General features: G+C 42.7%; 1 protein-coding gene across 1 annotated transcript; it reads right to left on the minus strand.

The window, feature by feature from the left end:
* Positions 1–2,438: 2,438 nt before the first annotated feature.
* On the minus strand, positions 2,439–14,378 carry TMEM64 (transmembrane protein 64). The gene is made up of 3 exons (XM_082282387.1): positions 13,252–14,378; positions 7,578–7,733; positions 2,439–5,258 (listed from the first exon to the last, which is right to left on the minus strand). Exons 1-3 carry the CDS (start codon positions 14,017–14,019, stop codon positions 5,064–5,066), a joined length of 1,119 nt encoding a protein of 372 aa, XP_082138513.1. The 5' UTR covers positions 14,020–14,378; the 3' UTR covers positions 2,439–5,063.
* Between the last annotated feature and the right edge of the window lie 1,239 nt (positions 14,379–15,617).

Raw genomic sequence — 15,617 nt, forward strand, 5'->3', positions numbered from 1 at the left:
AAAGTCCAAGTTTAAAGCTTCATGCTGTCGCCATTTCAGCGTTATTTGCTTCCGGTAATACCACCCCCCACCCCTCTCCACCCCCAAAAATCCAAGCAAAAAAACAACCCTCTATCATCTGGGTACTTCATCATCTATTCAAGAAAATTGTTACTCCCTCACAAAAATCAGAGAATTCATTAGTCTATTCCCCTCACCACCTACCATTTCTCACATTAAATGAAGAATATTTGTGCTCTTAAGCAATCAAGTTTCGAAAGCACAGTAAAAATTTGTTATTAGAATAGTTCATCGCCACAGGCCTTTCCATCCTTCCTCCCACCTACCAACCCACAGACTTTAAGGGAAACAGTTGTAGCTCACTGGGAACAGAGGGAAACACCTCACATTCAGCAAAGTGAGCTCACGCACATGCACAAACACCACTTGGTTCACAGATTTGTATCCCAGGTGATCTTACCCTATTATTGGGACAAACTAAACCATTCTACTTTACAGAAAAGTCAGCAGAAGATTATTTCAGAAGTTAAGAGGTCTAAAAGTCAAAGCATGCTAGAATTCTCTAGAAGAGAAAATGCTGACCTGCCTCTAGCTGAGGCTACCCAGCTGCCCTGCCCTGGAAAGAAGTAGAAGTCAAAGGATTTGGATATTACAAAACCAAGGCACTTAGGTATATTCGAAGTCCTAGCAGTGTTACAGTTAATTTAACCCCTCAAACTGTGTCTGCTGTGCTCAGGCAATTATTTTTTTCCCTTCAGCTTGAACAACATGCAGCTCTCTAAATTCCTCCTCCTGCAGAGGAGGGATGGGAAGCAATGCACTGCAGTTACCAATGCCAAACTGTGCTGGTCTGGAGACTGTATAATAAAAAAGACTTGTCACACTGACTGGATGATCCAAGTTTTACATCCTCTTCACCAAAGCCAGGACTTAATTACCTTGACTGACATAAGCTTATGCGTGCTACATCTTGGAAACACTGTCTCCCGAAAGAGATGAAACCCAATATTCATGTCTCAGGATCAGGCAGAACAAACACTACAGCTATCTTGTTACTTACTTTTGTTTTAAAACGAAGCAAAACCCCCAGTATATTAAGCCTGTTCTGCTAATTTCTTTAGCAATGCATCAGAAGCTCTAAATAATTAGAAGTTAGAGGACTTTTCACTCTCACAACTGCAAATCTGGCCCCGCTGATTTTCCAAATGAATCAAGAATACGGAGCCAACCACCTACACATTAGTCACTTGTCCGGCAAGGAGGACTTAAGTTACGCTGATGAACTTAGGACTTCATTAAAATGTGATTTAAAGTTTAGCAATACACCAGGATGATCTATTGTAGTAGGAGGGGCACGGGATTGACAACGCAGACTCAGCTTCTTGCTACTTATCACTAATACATTAATATAAATTAAAAATCAATACAGCAGGGTAGTGGAAGACAAATGCTAATGTCCATGAAGAGAGAATTTGTTAGATTCATCACGACTGTGCTGCCAGGCACATCACTAATTCTCCAGGACTGGAGAGGACAGAGACAAGCTGCTTTGTGCAGCAGAGCCAGAATTTGCATCAGCTCCCCCTCTGCGATTGATTCCTATGCCCTCATGCCCAAACCATCATCTTACAGAGACAGGACTTTGAATTATTGTGAGGAAGCCTGTCACAGAGCTACCCAAGTTCTTTACTTCTGTCATTAAGAATGACCAGTGTGAATGGGAACACTTTTATATTTCATCTGACACACCATATCCTTGATTATTTGCAAGACAACCGATGACTCCTGTTATCTCAGTCAGTCAAAATCCACATTGTATCAGCCTCAGGTGGAAAGCTGAAAATGAACGCAAAGAGTCTGGTATGGGATAAAAGCCTAACACCATCTAACAGCAGCTTCTCCATTCATCAAACCTGGCCTCAGCAATGCTTGCTCAAGTTATTGTGCAAAAATCAGTATGAAAATAGTAACATAAAGCTCTTGGACAAAAATGTTTTCCTCACAGATGCTTAGTCTAAAGTTAAATTTTGACAAATTTACTGCATGGTTGCACTTACCACAAGGAGGAAGGGAAACTGGTGCCATGCAGTTGAGATTCTTTCTATATGACCTGCCTTTTAGGTATCTTTCATATACAAAATGCAGAAATGTCACTATCATGACAACTCACAAAATATTCTTGAAGGTAACTTGCCACATTGTTTAAACTAGATTCATAGCTTTGTGGGGTTTAACTGCATTAGGTAGGGAGCCTATCTTTAAAAATAACAATCACATCGTTTTTAGTACTGTTATGTTCAGAAATATCAATCCTCTTGCAGCTTAGTAGCATGTTTCTCATAAGCACATGTATGCTTATTCTTCTATCAAAAAGGCAGCTGCAAATACCAAATCTTTAAAGAATTTAATAGAATTAAGCATGTATTGAATTAAACAAAAGTAAAAACCAAGTCTTTTTCCCTTGTCAGTAACTCCCCACCCATGGAATTCATCCTTAAATTCTAACTTGTTTCTCCTTCAATGCAGACAATTATCTTTGTATGCATAAAGATAAGACTCCACTGCACCTTCTTTCCAACTACGTCATAGCAACTTAAACATTTAATACATATTCCTTTAAAGAAATTTGAGTGAATTTATTGTATAAAATTATGATTGGCATGGTACAGAAAAGTTCCTTTTAATGCACGTTTCCCATTAACTTGTACACAAATATTACAAGTATCAAGCAAAATGCAAAAGTCTTAAGAACTAATTCCATACTACAAAAGTGTTCACATAGTGAAGTTACTCTGGTTACAAAATGTCATGGAAATAAAAGCACTTCAAAATACGTATTTGGGAAATGTCTCAAATAATCAACGCAACCTTAAGTTAGTTTAAAAATGCAAAGAGATACCCTCTTCAAAACACTATTGTTCATTTGGCAAGATGGAGCAAAGTTCAGATCAGTTCACTGAAGAACTGTTCTTTCGAAGAAACAAAAAAAACAAAAAAAAACCCTTTAGTTAAGAAAGGACTCAATTATACTGTGATGACAAATAACGCCATCAAAACTTTATCAGGCTCTCTTGCTTTCACACAGAGCTGTCAGGCAGAGATGTGTAAATGAACACTTCCAGGTATATACAGATTGCCTTTTCAAAAACCAACCAACCAATCAAAACTAAACCCAAAACCAAATGAAATCAAAACCAACCAACCAACCAACAACCAAACAAAAAAAAACCCAAAACAAACAAAAACCCCCCTTGAAAAACAAAAAAAAACCCCCAAGCCCCAAAATAACAGAAAGGAGACAATCTGAGCTTTGTTGTTTTCATTGAACTAGTTCAGCTCTTTAGGTCGCAGGACCCAAGAACATCAATCTGCAAAGGATAGGTATTTAAGGAACAAAATGGAACCCCCGCACAAAGGAGCGCGCAGACGTTCGGTTACGTGAGTGCCGCACATCCTCTCAGTAAGGCTGTTAGAGGCTCTCAGATCTCTGCTTCCCAATGGCCTTGAAGACCCACTATTCTCAAGAAGACAAAAATGCCTGGACCCTACAAACAACCTTACAAAAAGGAAGCACAGTCATACTGTTAGAAAATAACACAAAATTTTGAAGACTGAAAGCATCCTTAAAAACTCACACAAAGTAACTACAAAATAAGCAATACTTTACATTATTTTTGTATCAGATGACTTGCGTGTGTTTGAGCCATTGAACATTGGTATGTATATCTACATGAAACTCACACATACAGAACATTGTGTTCAGGCATTATTGTTGTTTTTCTTTTGGACACACACACAAGTAACTGTCAGGTTATCCAGTCTATTCAAATGCAGTGAAAAACAGTCCACAGCAGGCGTAAAAGGAGCAGTATCCAATACAGTGTTGTCTTGCAAAAATGGAGTCAGAATTCCTGAGTCTCAGAGACATTGCTCTCCTCTCCAATACTGGATTATTTCTTTTTCCAAGGAGAACCTCTCGTTTTCATTTCTTCACTCTGATGAAATTTGTAATAGATTGTGTCTTTTAAAAAAATGTAAAACTAGTATAAAAGATGTGCCAACCAAAGTGAATTTTTAAAGCTTTTAAAAGGGAGAGGGGATTCACTTAGAAAATAAAGGCCACCTTCTTGTAAAATTAGTACTGCTAATATCCCATCATTCTGTTTAGAGCAGAGATTTAGCTCCCTGTTCTAGAAGCCTTACCACATGCAGTCATGTGAGCTGAAAAACTTCATCCTTTTAACAATTAAAAATATCATCTATAGGACTAATGTGGAACAGCCCTTTGTTACAATCACCAAGGTGGCAAAACCAATTAAGTGTCATTCAAATAGTCATAGCAATCTAACTTCTGCATTTTCCCTTGTACTTTGCATATTACACAGTGTAACTTAAAATGTAATTTAAGAGCACTTCAGTCCCACAATGTAGGATTTAAGCTTGTGTGAATACATTTGCATGGCTCTGCAACATTTGTAATGATTTAGAAAAATACATTCAACCAAAACTTTATATAGGGTTTTTTTTTTTTAAATCAAAAACGAAGAAAAAGCCAAATGGTCCCATCATTAGCTAAATAATACACTCCAAGTTCTGGAAGCAATTCCAAAGCAAAAGCACATTCAAGAATAACATATATAGAATTGCATACTTTCTCATTCACCTTTATCAGTAATAAAATTCTACTGTATATAATTATTCAGCCTTATAAATAATGCTAAGCAGAAAAATATTTACCTCTGTGCTACTTTTTTGTTCATAGAAGCATTTTTCAGTTTATAGGAGCAAAGGAAAAAAAAAAAACTAAAGTGCAGACTACAGGCCATGACAGGCATAATAAATGACCAAAGGTGCAGCCAAATTTGCATTTACATCTTAAGTTACTTTGCCATCTTCCTCATCTTACTAGAAGTCACCCCATGTGCAATTAAAGAGGTTGGTTTGTGCCACAGTACAACCTGTAATCACTTGTAATTTTTTAAAAATCTATTTCAATTGTCCATAGATATTTCTAGGCAATAGCTCAGGTTCACAAAACCTTACTTAGTTATTAACACTTGAAATCACACAATATTGACACCCCCTCCAGAGAATGCCACTGTCCTCTTGTTGCAGTATGTGGTTGAGCCATTGATGCTTGGCTGACTGGCTTTAACAAGTGATGTCTTCATTTCCATCTCACACGCTACAATAGCTGCATTGAGTTCCACTTGAGCCCGGTGAACGACGTAAAACGAGAGTCCTATGCTTATGACAATCTGCAAATAAAACGAGAGTGTTGTGGGCTGCATAGGCTGTGGGAACCAATGCAAAGCAACTGACCTGAATGAAACAAGAAGTTGTCAACGCAAAGATTCATGAAGGCATCTGTTGACTCAAAGCTTCACAGGCAAGACACTGGAAGGGAGACGAACTTAGCCAGTGAGGAGCTCTAAACCTACATATCCGACCAATGTAACCAGCATATCAGAACACAGACATTACATGGAACTTAAAATATTTCTATAAATTGAAAAGATAACTTTCTTTCTGTTGAAATCCTTATACTTGTTAAAAAGCAATCCTTTCAATAAAACACAAGTCAAGGTTTTAGCTGAGATCCTTCTTAGAAGAAAAAAAAAAAAGATAAAATCTTTAAAAAAAAAATCAAGATATCTCATAGTAAGAGTCCCTTTGAAAGACTCAAGTTCTTCTGCCTTATTTTAAGAATGTTAACTAGCTGGAATCTGCAGCTTCCTTTCAAAAAGCCAACACAACCTAGAGTTCTGAGCCCAAAAACCTGAACTTCGTTACTAACTGGTAGGGCTATCTTTTCTTCAACATGGAGGACTGCATGGCAGATGGTGCTGGAATATCACTGAGTAAGACAACTGACAAGTATGAGCACAGGACAATTGCAGCTGGAAGGCACCCTGGCAGTCTCTAGCCCAACCAGCTGCTCATAGCAGGGCTGGCTGTAAGATCAAGACAGGTTGCTCAAAACTTTTGTCCAGTCAGGTCTTGAAAATTGTAAAGGAATAGAAATTTCACCACTCCTCTGGGCACTCTGCTCCAGTGCTTGACTACCCTTGTGGTGAAAAAGACGTTCCTCACCCATTTAAGTTACACATTTCAAAAGCTGGCCAAGAGTCACAATGATACTATAGACACTAAGTTTTGAATAGATAGGAAAAATTGTATTCTAGAAGCTTACTCAAATATTTAAATTTGATTTGGTTTAGAAATATTACTACCAGTAACCTGGTAGTTTTTATCTACTTCCTAGATAAATAATATAAAAATATATATATAAATAGACAACCATGAAATGTGATGGATTTTCAGAGCTATTTACTAAATCAAAGTCCCATCAAAGCTCAGCCAGGTGAAGCACTCGGCAGATGCCTGAGAGACCGTGGGAGAAGGCAAATACTTCCTCCACTAAAGGCTTCCCCTTCAGTTATTCAGTGACATCCCAAGGACTGGTCTCAAGGAGGTTAGTATTCCTTTTACAACATTCAGGTTATCCAGCTACCACTTACCTGAGAAACAGTTATGTTACAATCTATATAATCTGCAAAGGAGAGTCAATGTCAATTCAAAAAAACCCAAAAATATATAAATGGGAAGGGAAAAAAGGAAAAGACCACTAAAAACTACTACCCTGGAAATAACATTTCATTACTAAAATAATAGCTGATCAAGAAACCATTGGTTTTCTCTTTTACCTATCAAGACTATCTGCCCCACACTTACAAAGGCATTTTCAATACTCATAATCCTGTTTCATGAAAGCTATAAATTATAGGTTCTATTTAAGAGCACACAAATTTCAGGGCAAGGGGGGGAAGGTATGTTTAAAATGGTCCTAGACTTAGTTTTCTATGGTAGCATTGTTAAACATGATTTTTATGACTGTAAAAACTGAGGAACAGAAATTACTGCAGTACCTACTGAAAGTCTGCAAACCATGGTAACTGCTAGTCAAGCACAGCCTGAAGCACTGCCACTGTCAGAGAAGGTTTTAATATATAATATAATTCTGAAATACCCATAACCTCTATGCTCATAATGGTCTCACACCTAAGTCTTACACCCAAGATTATTTGATTAATATGTTAAGTTATTTCAAGAGGTAAGGTCATGTAAAGGTATTTGATACACTTCTCATTAATTTACTCACTTGTAAAATTAGGCTATTCTGATTTAGGCATTAGGAAAATGTTACTCTACAGCATTTTTAATCCTGAATACCTATGCAAAATGGGGATGCTGAGTACTAACAGTGAACACTGCAGAGGTGCTGGGTCTACATACACATAAGCTTTGTGTAGGGGTGGTTTGACAAGTCTAAAATTTAGCAGATTACCCTACAAGGTAAGAGAAGAAAACTTACCAAAAACTGTGTCAGAAAAAGAGAACACTGAGTAAGTTCTGCTTTGTGTTATGGTGAGGTGTGAGAGAATTTTCTAACAGCATAAAACAAAATCTAAAGAAAACAGTACACTGCAAACCCATTTTTCTGGGTATCTAGCAGTCAACAGGAATCACAGAACAGACAGTTACCAAGGTCTATGAAAGCAATTATTTTAACTGACCTGTAAACCAAATACAAAATAGCCACTAACACTTTGTTCTGCAATCACATCCTCCATGGTGCGCAAGGTAGTGCCCAAGTACGAGTTCAGGAGCTGAGTAGGAAGCAGCCCAAGTGAAGAAGCCATCAGGTAGTTGGGTAGTGACAAATCTGTAATCTGAGTAAAAAGAATAAGAAATCAAACGCAGCTCCGACACAATCTATGTGTGCAAACAACCAGACTACCACTTCCCACAATCATCCCTGCAAAATCATGAAATATTCTACATTCCTTCACTGAAACTTTGATTCACATATGGGGGAAGAAAATACAACAAATTAGTATGTATCAGTTTTCATCTGGCCTTTTAAAGCTACTAGGTTTGATTTCATTTCACCTCACGTTACGCAACATCTCTGTGCAAAAGTCATTAACTGACTAAAATGCAATTACACTGCTCACAAAAGATATTTATTTTTACCTGGTGAACAGAGCCCTTGGATTTATGACAATTTACTTGTGAGAAGAAATTACTTTATCAAATGTGAAGGTCTAATGCAAAAATCTGCTTTTCATTTTACACGTATGGCAAATAATACAAGAGGTAATTGCTCAAAATGTCACTGTATTAAATATGATCCAGGTAAACAGAATGGCAGATACAATTTGTGCTGGGCAAGTTATGAGCTCATTAAGATACTCGTTCAGTGTATCAGTGATCCCTATGCGCAATATCCATCTGTAGCTATATATATAGATGAGTATTAAGATTGTCTACCAAAGGTATTTTGCATCACACTTCAATTAGGGAACAAAACAGTACACACAGATATAGGTTTTATTCATTTCTCTGGAAAAAACACTAATACTACTTCGGTATTTTCTTCTCTTTGCTGTGAAATTTCTGTTCTGTGTCAATAGGTGGATATATGAGTTTACATGGGAACAAAGTACACAGTACCAGCTAAATTAGGATGAGCAGCCATTGGGAAATATTAAAGGCAAGTGCCATGAGGTCAAAAGATATTTACACAAGAAAAAAGAAAACAGGAGGAAACTGGGTTAAAAATGAGTATGAAAATGATGATTTTGAAAACAAGCAGTCCAACAAATTTTCCACACAATTCAGCTAATAATAACAGAGATCTAATTAAGAACAGCCCTAACACTGAGAGCCTACATGGAAATTATTGACCTTGCCAGTTTTGTAAAATGTTGAATACCAAGGAATAGCAGCAATGTTACTCATTTCATCATCCTATTCTTAAAATAAACTTTAGTTACTGTGAAAGTCAGAGTGCTGAATTCTAAGAGCTCTAAGCACCATCAGTGGAAAGTTTTTGGGAGGAAGGGCAATGGAGCAGCAGAATGCAATGAAGCATAAAGATTAAGAATAATTCACTGGAACAAGATCCAATAAGCCATTTCCAAACTTCACACTGCATATTATACTTCCCACAGACTGAAATACATACCAGCACCACGAATATTATATTTCCTTCTCTATACAAGATTAATTTAGATTCATAATGAAAAAGGATTGCATAATTATGTCAGAACTTAACATTTGACCAATACTTTCAAAAGACTTTTTTAAACATAGTTGTAATCTGGGCCACGTAATAAGAATGCACAGTCCAAACTTCCCATATTGCCAGGGGAATGAAGGAGCTGCTATTAAAAAGTTTCTGAAATACTAATGCAGAGGCAAGATTTGCTAAGTAGGACACTATCATTACATCAAATGGAGCTGGGAAACTTCCCAAAGATTCCTTTGACACTCCTTGCACCTCTCTCATTTCTGCAGATGTATTAAGGTCACTTCAGTTGCACACCTGGATGTGTCCTGAAACAACTGCACCTCCTATGTCATGAGAGAGATTGTTTCCAAATGAAGGGGAGACTGCCAGTGGATACACCGAATTGCAGCTTATGCTTCCAACTGCAATGAAAGCTAAGGAGAGGGTGAAAAAGATTTTGAGATGCTCTTTTAACTAAGCTGGAGGTTTAGAGCTACAGTTGTATCCCTTTCCCCAGAGTGCACAGGAAGTGCACAGCATCCCTGCCTAAGGAACTAGAGAAATGGTCAATAAAACTTACACTTTCCATACTTTTCTTTCTAGGAACTTTACCTGTTCTATGAACCTGCCAGAATGGCATCTGTATGGCCAGGATGCCTAACAGAGTCTACCAGGGCTCTGTTTCTGGTGAAAGGTCAAGCCAGCAAAATTAACCCTGAAATCCCAAACCAAACATGGATACAATTGTGTTATGGGCCACAACAGAAATGCATTTAAACTGTATTTAAATACAATTAGGAACTACCTAATTGCACTGATAACAATAGCCATGAACTCCCGCACTAAGCCTTGGACAGGCTTTGTCCTGTGGAACCTTTGTGTGTTCTTTGCAGCTGACACCTTTGGTTCAGCACTGTCAAAGAATAAATGCATCTGTCAGGACTTTGCTGGGTGCTCCCATGGCTTTAGGGATTGCAGCACAATTTCTCTTCCCTCAATTTACAAAGCCCTGTGTTTCAGATCAGGTAGGCTTAATGACCAACAGCAAAGCTTAACTCTGGTACACCTTTTTTTCCCCCCAAAAAAAGCCCCCCTGCCCCAAAACCCAACACCTCAAAAAAACCCCAGTAAATTAAAAAAAAAAAACCAGCTGTCAACTTTCCAACAAGCAGAGCAAGCAGAGTGCATGTTCTTGGAAAGCAGGTACCATTTCTTCAACTCTGACTTCATTGTATGCATTTCTGAACCCAGAGATGCACACTTGAACGCTCAGATTTTTTAATCAGATTATTTCTTTCACATAATATTCCTCTTAATGAGGGGGGAAAAGTATGAACTCTCATCTAACCTACATCTGGCACTACAAATAACCAGTTTGCACAAATCTCACTCCAAGAACACACTCGTGGGAAGGAGATGATAACCTGCATACCAGGCCTCCTTACAGACCTGCCTCCAAAACACTCAGGAGTTGCCAAGGTGAGAGAGCTGAGTGTGGGCAAACTCGTCAGTAAGAGCTATCAACCCAGCCCAGCAGCCCAGGCCGCCCTGGCATCCGGAGTGACAATTAAGCAGAACTCACTCAAAAGCAATACAAACATGCTTTCAGTTAGCAAGTGCTAAGTCTTCCAGACAGGCAAGTAAATACATTACTTTGCCCCTCTACTATCAGCAGAACAGCCTTTTAAGAAGCAAGATCTTCATGTCTGGTAAGACACTAAGGAATTTGTGTGAATTTTCTCCTTGTGCTACTTCAATTAGTATGATTTCCTCACTTATCAAATCCTAAGAACCTCTTCCATCTTTCTCTATATCCCTTACAAGTCAGCCTCCCGAAAACCCTCAGCAGATGGTACATGCCACTGAACAAGTGCTTGTAGAAATCATTTAATCCCAGCCCTGCAGATGACCCTGCTCACATCAAGGTTATGCCTTTCCCTGAAGCTCATGTGTCACTTCCTTCCTTCTCTCTCATTTAAGTATTCTCAGTACCTCCAGTTTACATAAAAACATCCACATGGAAAACATTCTTAGACCAAACCACTGGAAAATTAAAAGATGTGTACTCTTTCTTAAGTTCACTGTTCTTTAAAAATTACTCCTTTTCAAATTCATTGTTGAAGTTGCTAGCATGGGGAAATGCATTTCAAACCTAAAAAGAGTGTTAAGTTTTCAGGTAAGTCAGATTTCAGGGAAATGACAGCTTGGTCTGTGTAGGTAGAAAACTGTATTTTTTATGTAACTTAAACTTGACTCAAAGTGAGAAACTGTCTTGAATTCCTAGATTTGCATGCAACACTTTTCAGTGATCTAGTAGCTCACATCAAATGTTCTCAGTGAAAAATTGAGTACGCACTATGTTTTGACTACGCTGCAAAGCAGTAAATCAGGAGTAATAAATGTAACCACCAAACTAAAATTAGCAAAAAGCATCCAAGTTACTTGGCATAACTCAAGCATCTGGCTTCATCTCATTTCCTATCTACTATTTTAACACTGAAACCATCCACTTGGAGAGAAAATTATTTCGCCTGCAGAACATGAATACAAACCACAGTGATTTGCAGCATCATTTTAATATTGAACTGGCCCAAATACTCTGCTGAACAGTGTTTCCAACAGAATGGTTATGCCAGGAAGGAAATAATTTTAACTTGGTAATTCTCTGGTCTGTTCTTCAGATCCAATACTACTCTGTATCATCTGCTGACTACTTCAAGTGACACCCCGGAAGCTGTGAACAACCAGAGTACAACAGCTCTCCCCAGTTCAGGAGGGTCACAGCACAGCAGAAGCTTCATCTGCTACACTGCACCTCGGGCTCCAGGAGGGACTCTGCTCCCAGCTGGGCAGGTCTAAGCCTCTTCAGTCCTGCAGTAACATATGTTAACAAATAAAACAGCAGAGGTTCAGCTGTTCAGTTTCTCATTCTTAACAAGGAAATGGTTAAAGGATCTGCTTAAAAAGAAATTATACGTTGCTACAGCTCTTATGGACAGAGATTACAGCTCTGGAGATGAATGCTCCAGTACACATAGTTTTATATACAGCAATTTAAAATACTTGGTGTGAATGTTACACCCCAAAATTGCATGGATTAAATTTTACTTAAAAGACAAATTTGGTATTCAGTGACCTACTAATTGCAGACAGATGATTCTGTCAAAATTAAGCAAGTGCTTCAGAAGGGTACAGGATCAGGACTGCAGACAGGGAAAGGAAGGTGGGCTATAATAAAGTGGCAGGCCAAAACACTTGTTTAGACAGTCACTTATGTTAAAGAACATACAAGTTACTGATAACATTTTAAGTATTTCACAGTCCAGTTTGCTTTGGTTTGACTTCACCAAGTTAGTAGATACAACTGAGGCTAACACAGCCAAAACCAGATCCTTCAGACAAAGAACTTGGGAAGCAACGAGGGTCTGAAATTGTCAGCAAAACAGCAAAAAGAACACCCTCCATGTTCTTCTTTACTTGTTTCTTTAAGATGATCAAATAGACCAAATGAATGTACCAATCTTCACCCAAAAGTAGAAAGAAAAGCAAGACTAACGCTTTTCCACATTCAAGTTTAAACTAACTTTCAGTGCTACTCTAGTGTACAGTCCCTTTTCAGGTCTGAGGCTACATCATCCTGCTCTGCCCAAAACCTGCAACCTCTCTTGTAGCATGGACTTAACCCCCTGTATGGATTTGCCAGATGCATACTACAAACACCAACCACATCGAGAAAGAATTTTAATCTGTCCACTGCTTTCTTTCCAATATGATATATTAAGTAGTTTAGGAAGATCTGGCAAGACTTCTCAACTCTTGCCAGCTTTTAAAGCGGATCATTTTAAAAGCACAGACACCTCATAACTGTTGAGTTCTCCTCAGATTTTGCTATGCAGCACCTTGGTGATTCTAACACCAGAATACAGTCTTGAAAAACAAGAGAGCAACTCGAACACAATGCCAGTGAGCAAGACATCTCAAAAATCTGCCTGCTGTTCCTCTACATGCACAGAAGAGCACGCGGAGAGGGTGGTTTTTACTGTTCTTAAGAGAGAGAAACCACGGCTTGTTCCCAGGAAAGGAGGCGACCTCCACCAATAACAGCAGCCACTATGCCGAAAGACGTCCTTTCCACACTTCTCTTTCTTGGCCGCACAGCCCAGGCAGGGACTCACCGCGAAGACGGCGTTCTGCAGCCCGAAGGGGATCAGCGTCAGCCGCGACAGAACCACCACCTTGAGGCCGCTGCCGCCCTCCACGACACGGACGATGGCACTGAGCGTCCCGCTGCCCTGGATCCTGGTCCGTGCCCAGCGGGCCAGCAGCCGCTTGCAGGCCACGTGGGCGACAAAGGTGCCGACGAGGACGCCGAACACCATCAGCCCCATGCCCAGCACGAAGCCGTAGAGGTAGCCGGCAGCCACGTTGAGCAGGATATAGCCCCAGCCGCAGGGGAAGGACACGACGATGAAGCCCAGGGTGAAGAGCAGCACGCCGGCCAGGCTGTCCAGGCTCTCGGCCCAGAGCAGCAGGTCCCGCAGGTACTGGCGCACCAGGGCCAGCGAGGCGAAGCAGACGGCGGCCAGGACGCTCAGGCTGAGGCAGCTCTTGCACCAGCAGGTGCCCAGTAGGCAGCAGGAGCAGCGCCAGCCCCGGGCCTCGGCCAGCCCGTGCCCGCCGCCGCCCGGCTCGGGCAGCTGGCAGAGCAGCAGCTCCGCGGGCGGCAGCCCGTCCTGCTCCGCACAGGGCCCCAGCAGCAGCCCGCCGGCCCCCGCCGCCTCTGCCGGGACGAAGCCGACGGTGTTCCCGCTGCTGCCGCCTCCCGCCGCCGTCCCGGCGGCTCGGGACAGCCAGCGGCCCAGGTCCTGCCGGGAGCCCTGCACCGCCGCCTGCTTCACGGCCCGGGAGAGGAGCTGCAGCGCCGCGGCCCCCGCACCCCACATCCCCCCACCCCGCCGCCCGGCTCCAGCACCGCCGAGCCGCGCAGCCCCTTCGCTCCCCGCCTCTCCACGCAGCCTGCGGGCAGGGGCGGCCGTTCCCTCATCGCCCCGCCATGGCCCGGCTGCCGAGCCCGGCCGAGGGCCGGGCGGGGGCGGGGAAGCGGCGGCGGGGAGGGCGGGAAGGAGGGGGCCACGCTTCACCGCCGCCCGGCGGGCGGAGGGACCGCGGCGGCCTCCGCGCCGCCTCCCGCCTCGGCCGCGCCGCCGGGGCTGCGGCGTTAGACGGCGGCGGGGCCGCTCTCTCCGTCCCGGCAGTGGCAGCGGCGGCCCTGGCGGAGCGCGGGTCCCGGGGGGCGGCGGCAGCGGGGGCGGCGGCAGCACCGGGGCTCCATCTCCCTGCGCGCTGGGCTCCCGCTCCGCTCCGGAAAGCGCCTTCTCGGAGCAGCGGTGCCGATGTGGCAACCCCGGGAGGGAGGAGGCGAAGCTCCGGCGACAGCGGCACCCGGCCCCGCTGCGGGGCTCGGCGGCGGCGTCGTCAAGGCTCCGCCTCCTGCCCCGCCCCGGGAGCGCCGCGCCGGCCGGGTGTGCCCCAGCGGGGTCCCGCCGCCCGCCTCGCCCGAGCCTGCCCGTGCTGCACGCCCCGCTCGGCCCCGGTGCCAGCAGCCCGCATTCCTGGCAGAGCCGTAACCCGCAGGGTTTGGAGGAGCCGTGCTGGAAAGCGGGTTGTTTTCCGTCAGAGGAGCGCGGGGCTCAAGCATCGCTGTCTGTACTGCTACTCTTGCGCTCCCTTGTTATGTCGGCGACTCTCCCTTTCTTACGTGAAGGCTTTGTATCGCGAACACCCCGGCTTTCCGCTGTCCAGGAGCGAGCAGCGAGACGAGCCTGTCCCGGCCAGCGGCCGGGGTTTGAGCCGAGGGGCGGCAGCCGATGCGCCCGGGCTGCGCGGTACCTCCACGTCAGGTCAGCTTGGCTCACATGCCTGAAGGCTCGGACCCACTTTGGGATGGTTTGAGCATGAATTTTGAGCCATTGCTAGAAAGAAAGAAACAGCCTGGATATGCAGTGAGGGCTCCATTTAGAGGGGTGTTTTCTCGGGAGCCTCGCCGAAGCTCGATAGCTCCGTAGGTTGCTTTTGCTCTGGCGTTACTAATGGCAAGGTGCAGAAAAGGGTTTGTTTTCTTTATACCGCTTAATCATAAAACGTGCTCCAGTGGAGTTATATTCCCCTGCTGGGAAATTTGCAAGCGTATATAAAACGAGAACGCATGTAGGTTGTAAAGGTTAAAGAATGATTGGAAACAAACAAACAAATCTCAAAATGAAGAACATATCTTTAAGTACTGCAATTACGTACTTGCAAAATACACCATTAGAAAGAATATAATCTGGGCAATCCAAGAAATCAGCCTAAGAAAATGACAGATGTCTTTGAGAGCCAACAGCAGAAAAAAAAAAATCCTAGGGGACCCTGTACAGGAGGAAAATTGCAGATAAATGTCTCCCGCATAATCTGCTTTATTGGTGTTACCTGTATCTGAATCTGAATTTGAGCATTTGATTTTGTATGTGCTCTTTGCTTACAATGCAAACACAGGCAGGAC

The sequence above is a fragment of the Coloeus monedula genome (assembly GCF_965178545.1).
Source record: "Coloeus monedula genome assembly, chromosome: 1".
Lineage (NCBI taxonomy): Eukaryota > Metazoa > Chordata > Aves > Passeriformes > Corvidae > Coloeus > Coloeus monedula.

Coding starts and splice junctions, on each gene's coding strand:
- TMEM64 (XM_082282387.1), bottom strand. CDS start 14,019: ATGTGGGGTGCGGGGGCCGCGGCGCTGCAGCTCCTCTCCCGGGCCGTG. Junction 7,734..13,251: donor TGCAGAACGCCGTCTTCGCG/GTGAGTCCCTGC, acceptor CTTTTTACTCAG/ATTACAGATTTGTCACTACC. Junction 5,259..7,577: donor ATTTTGTATTTGGTTTACAG/GTCAGTTAAAAT, acceptor TTTTATTTGCAG/ATTGTCATAAGCATAGGACT.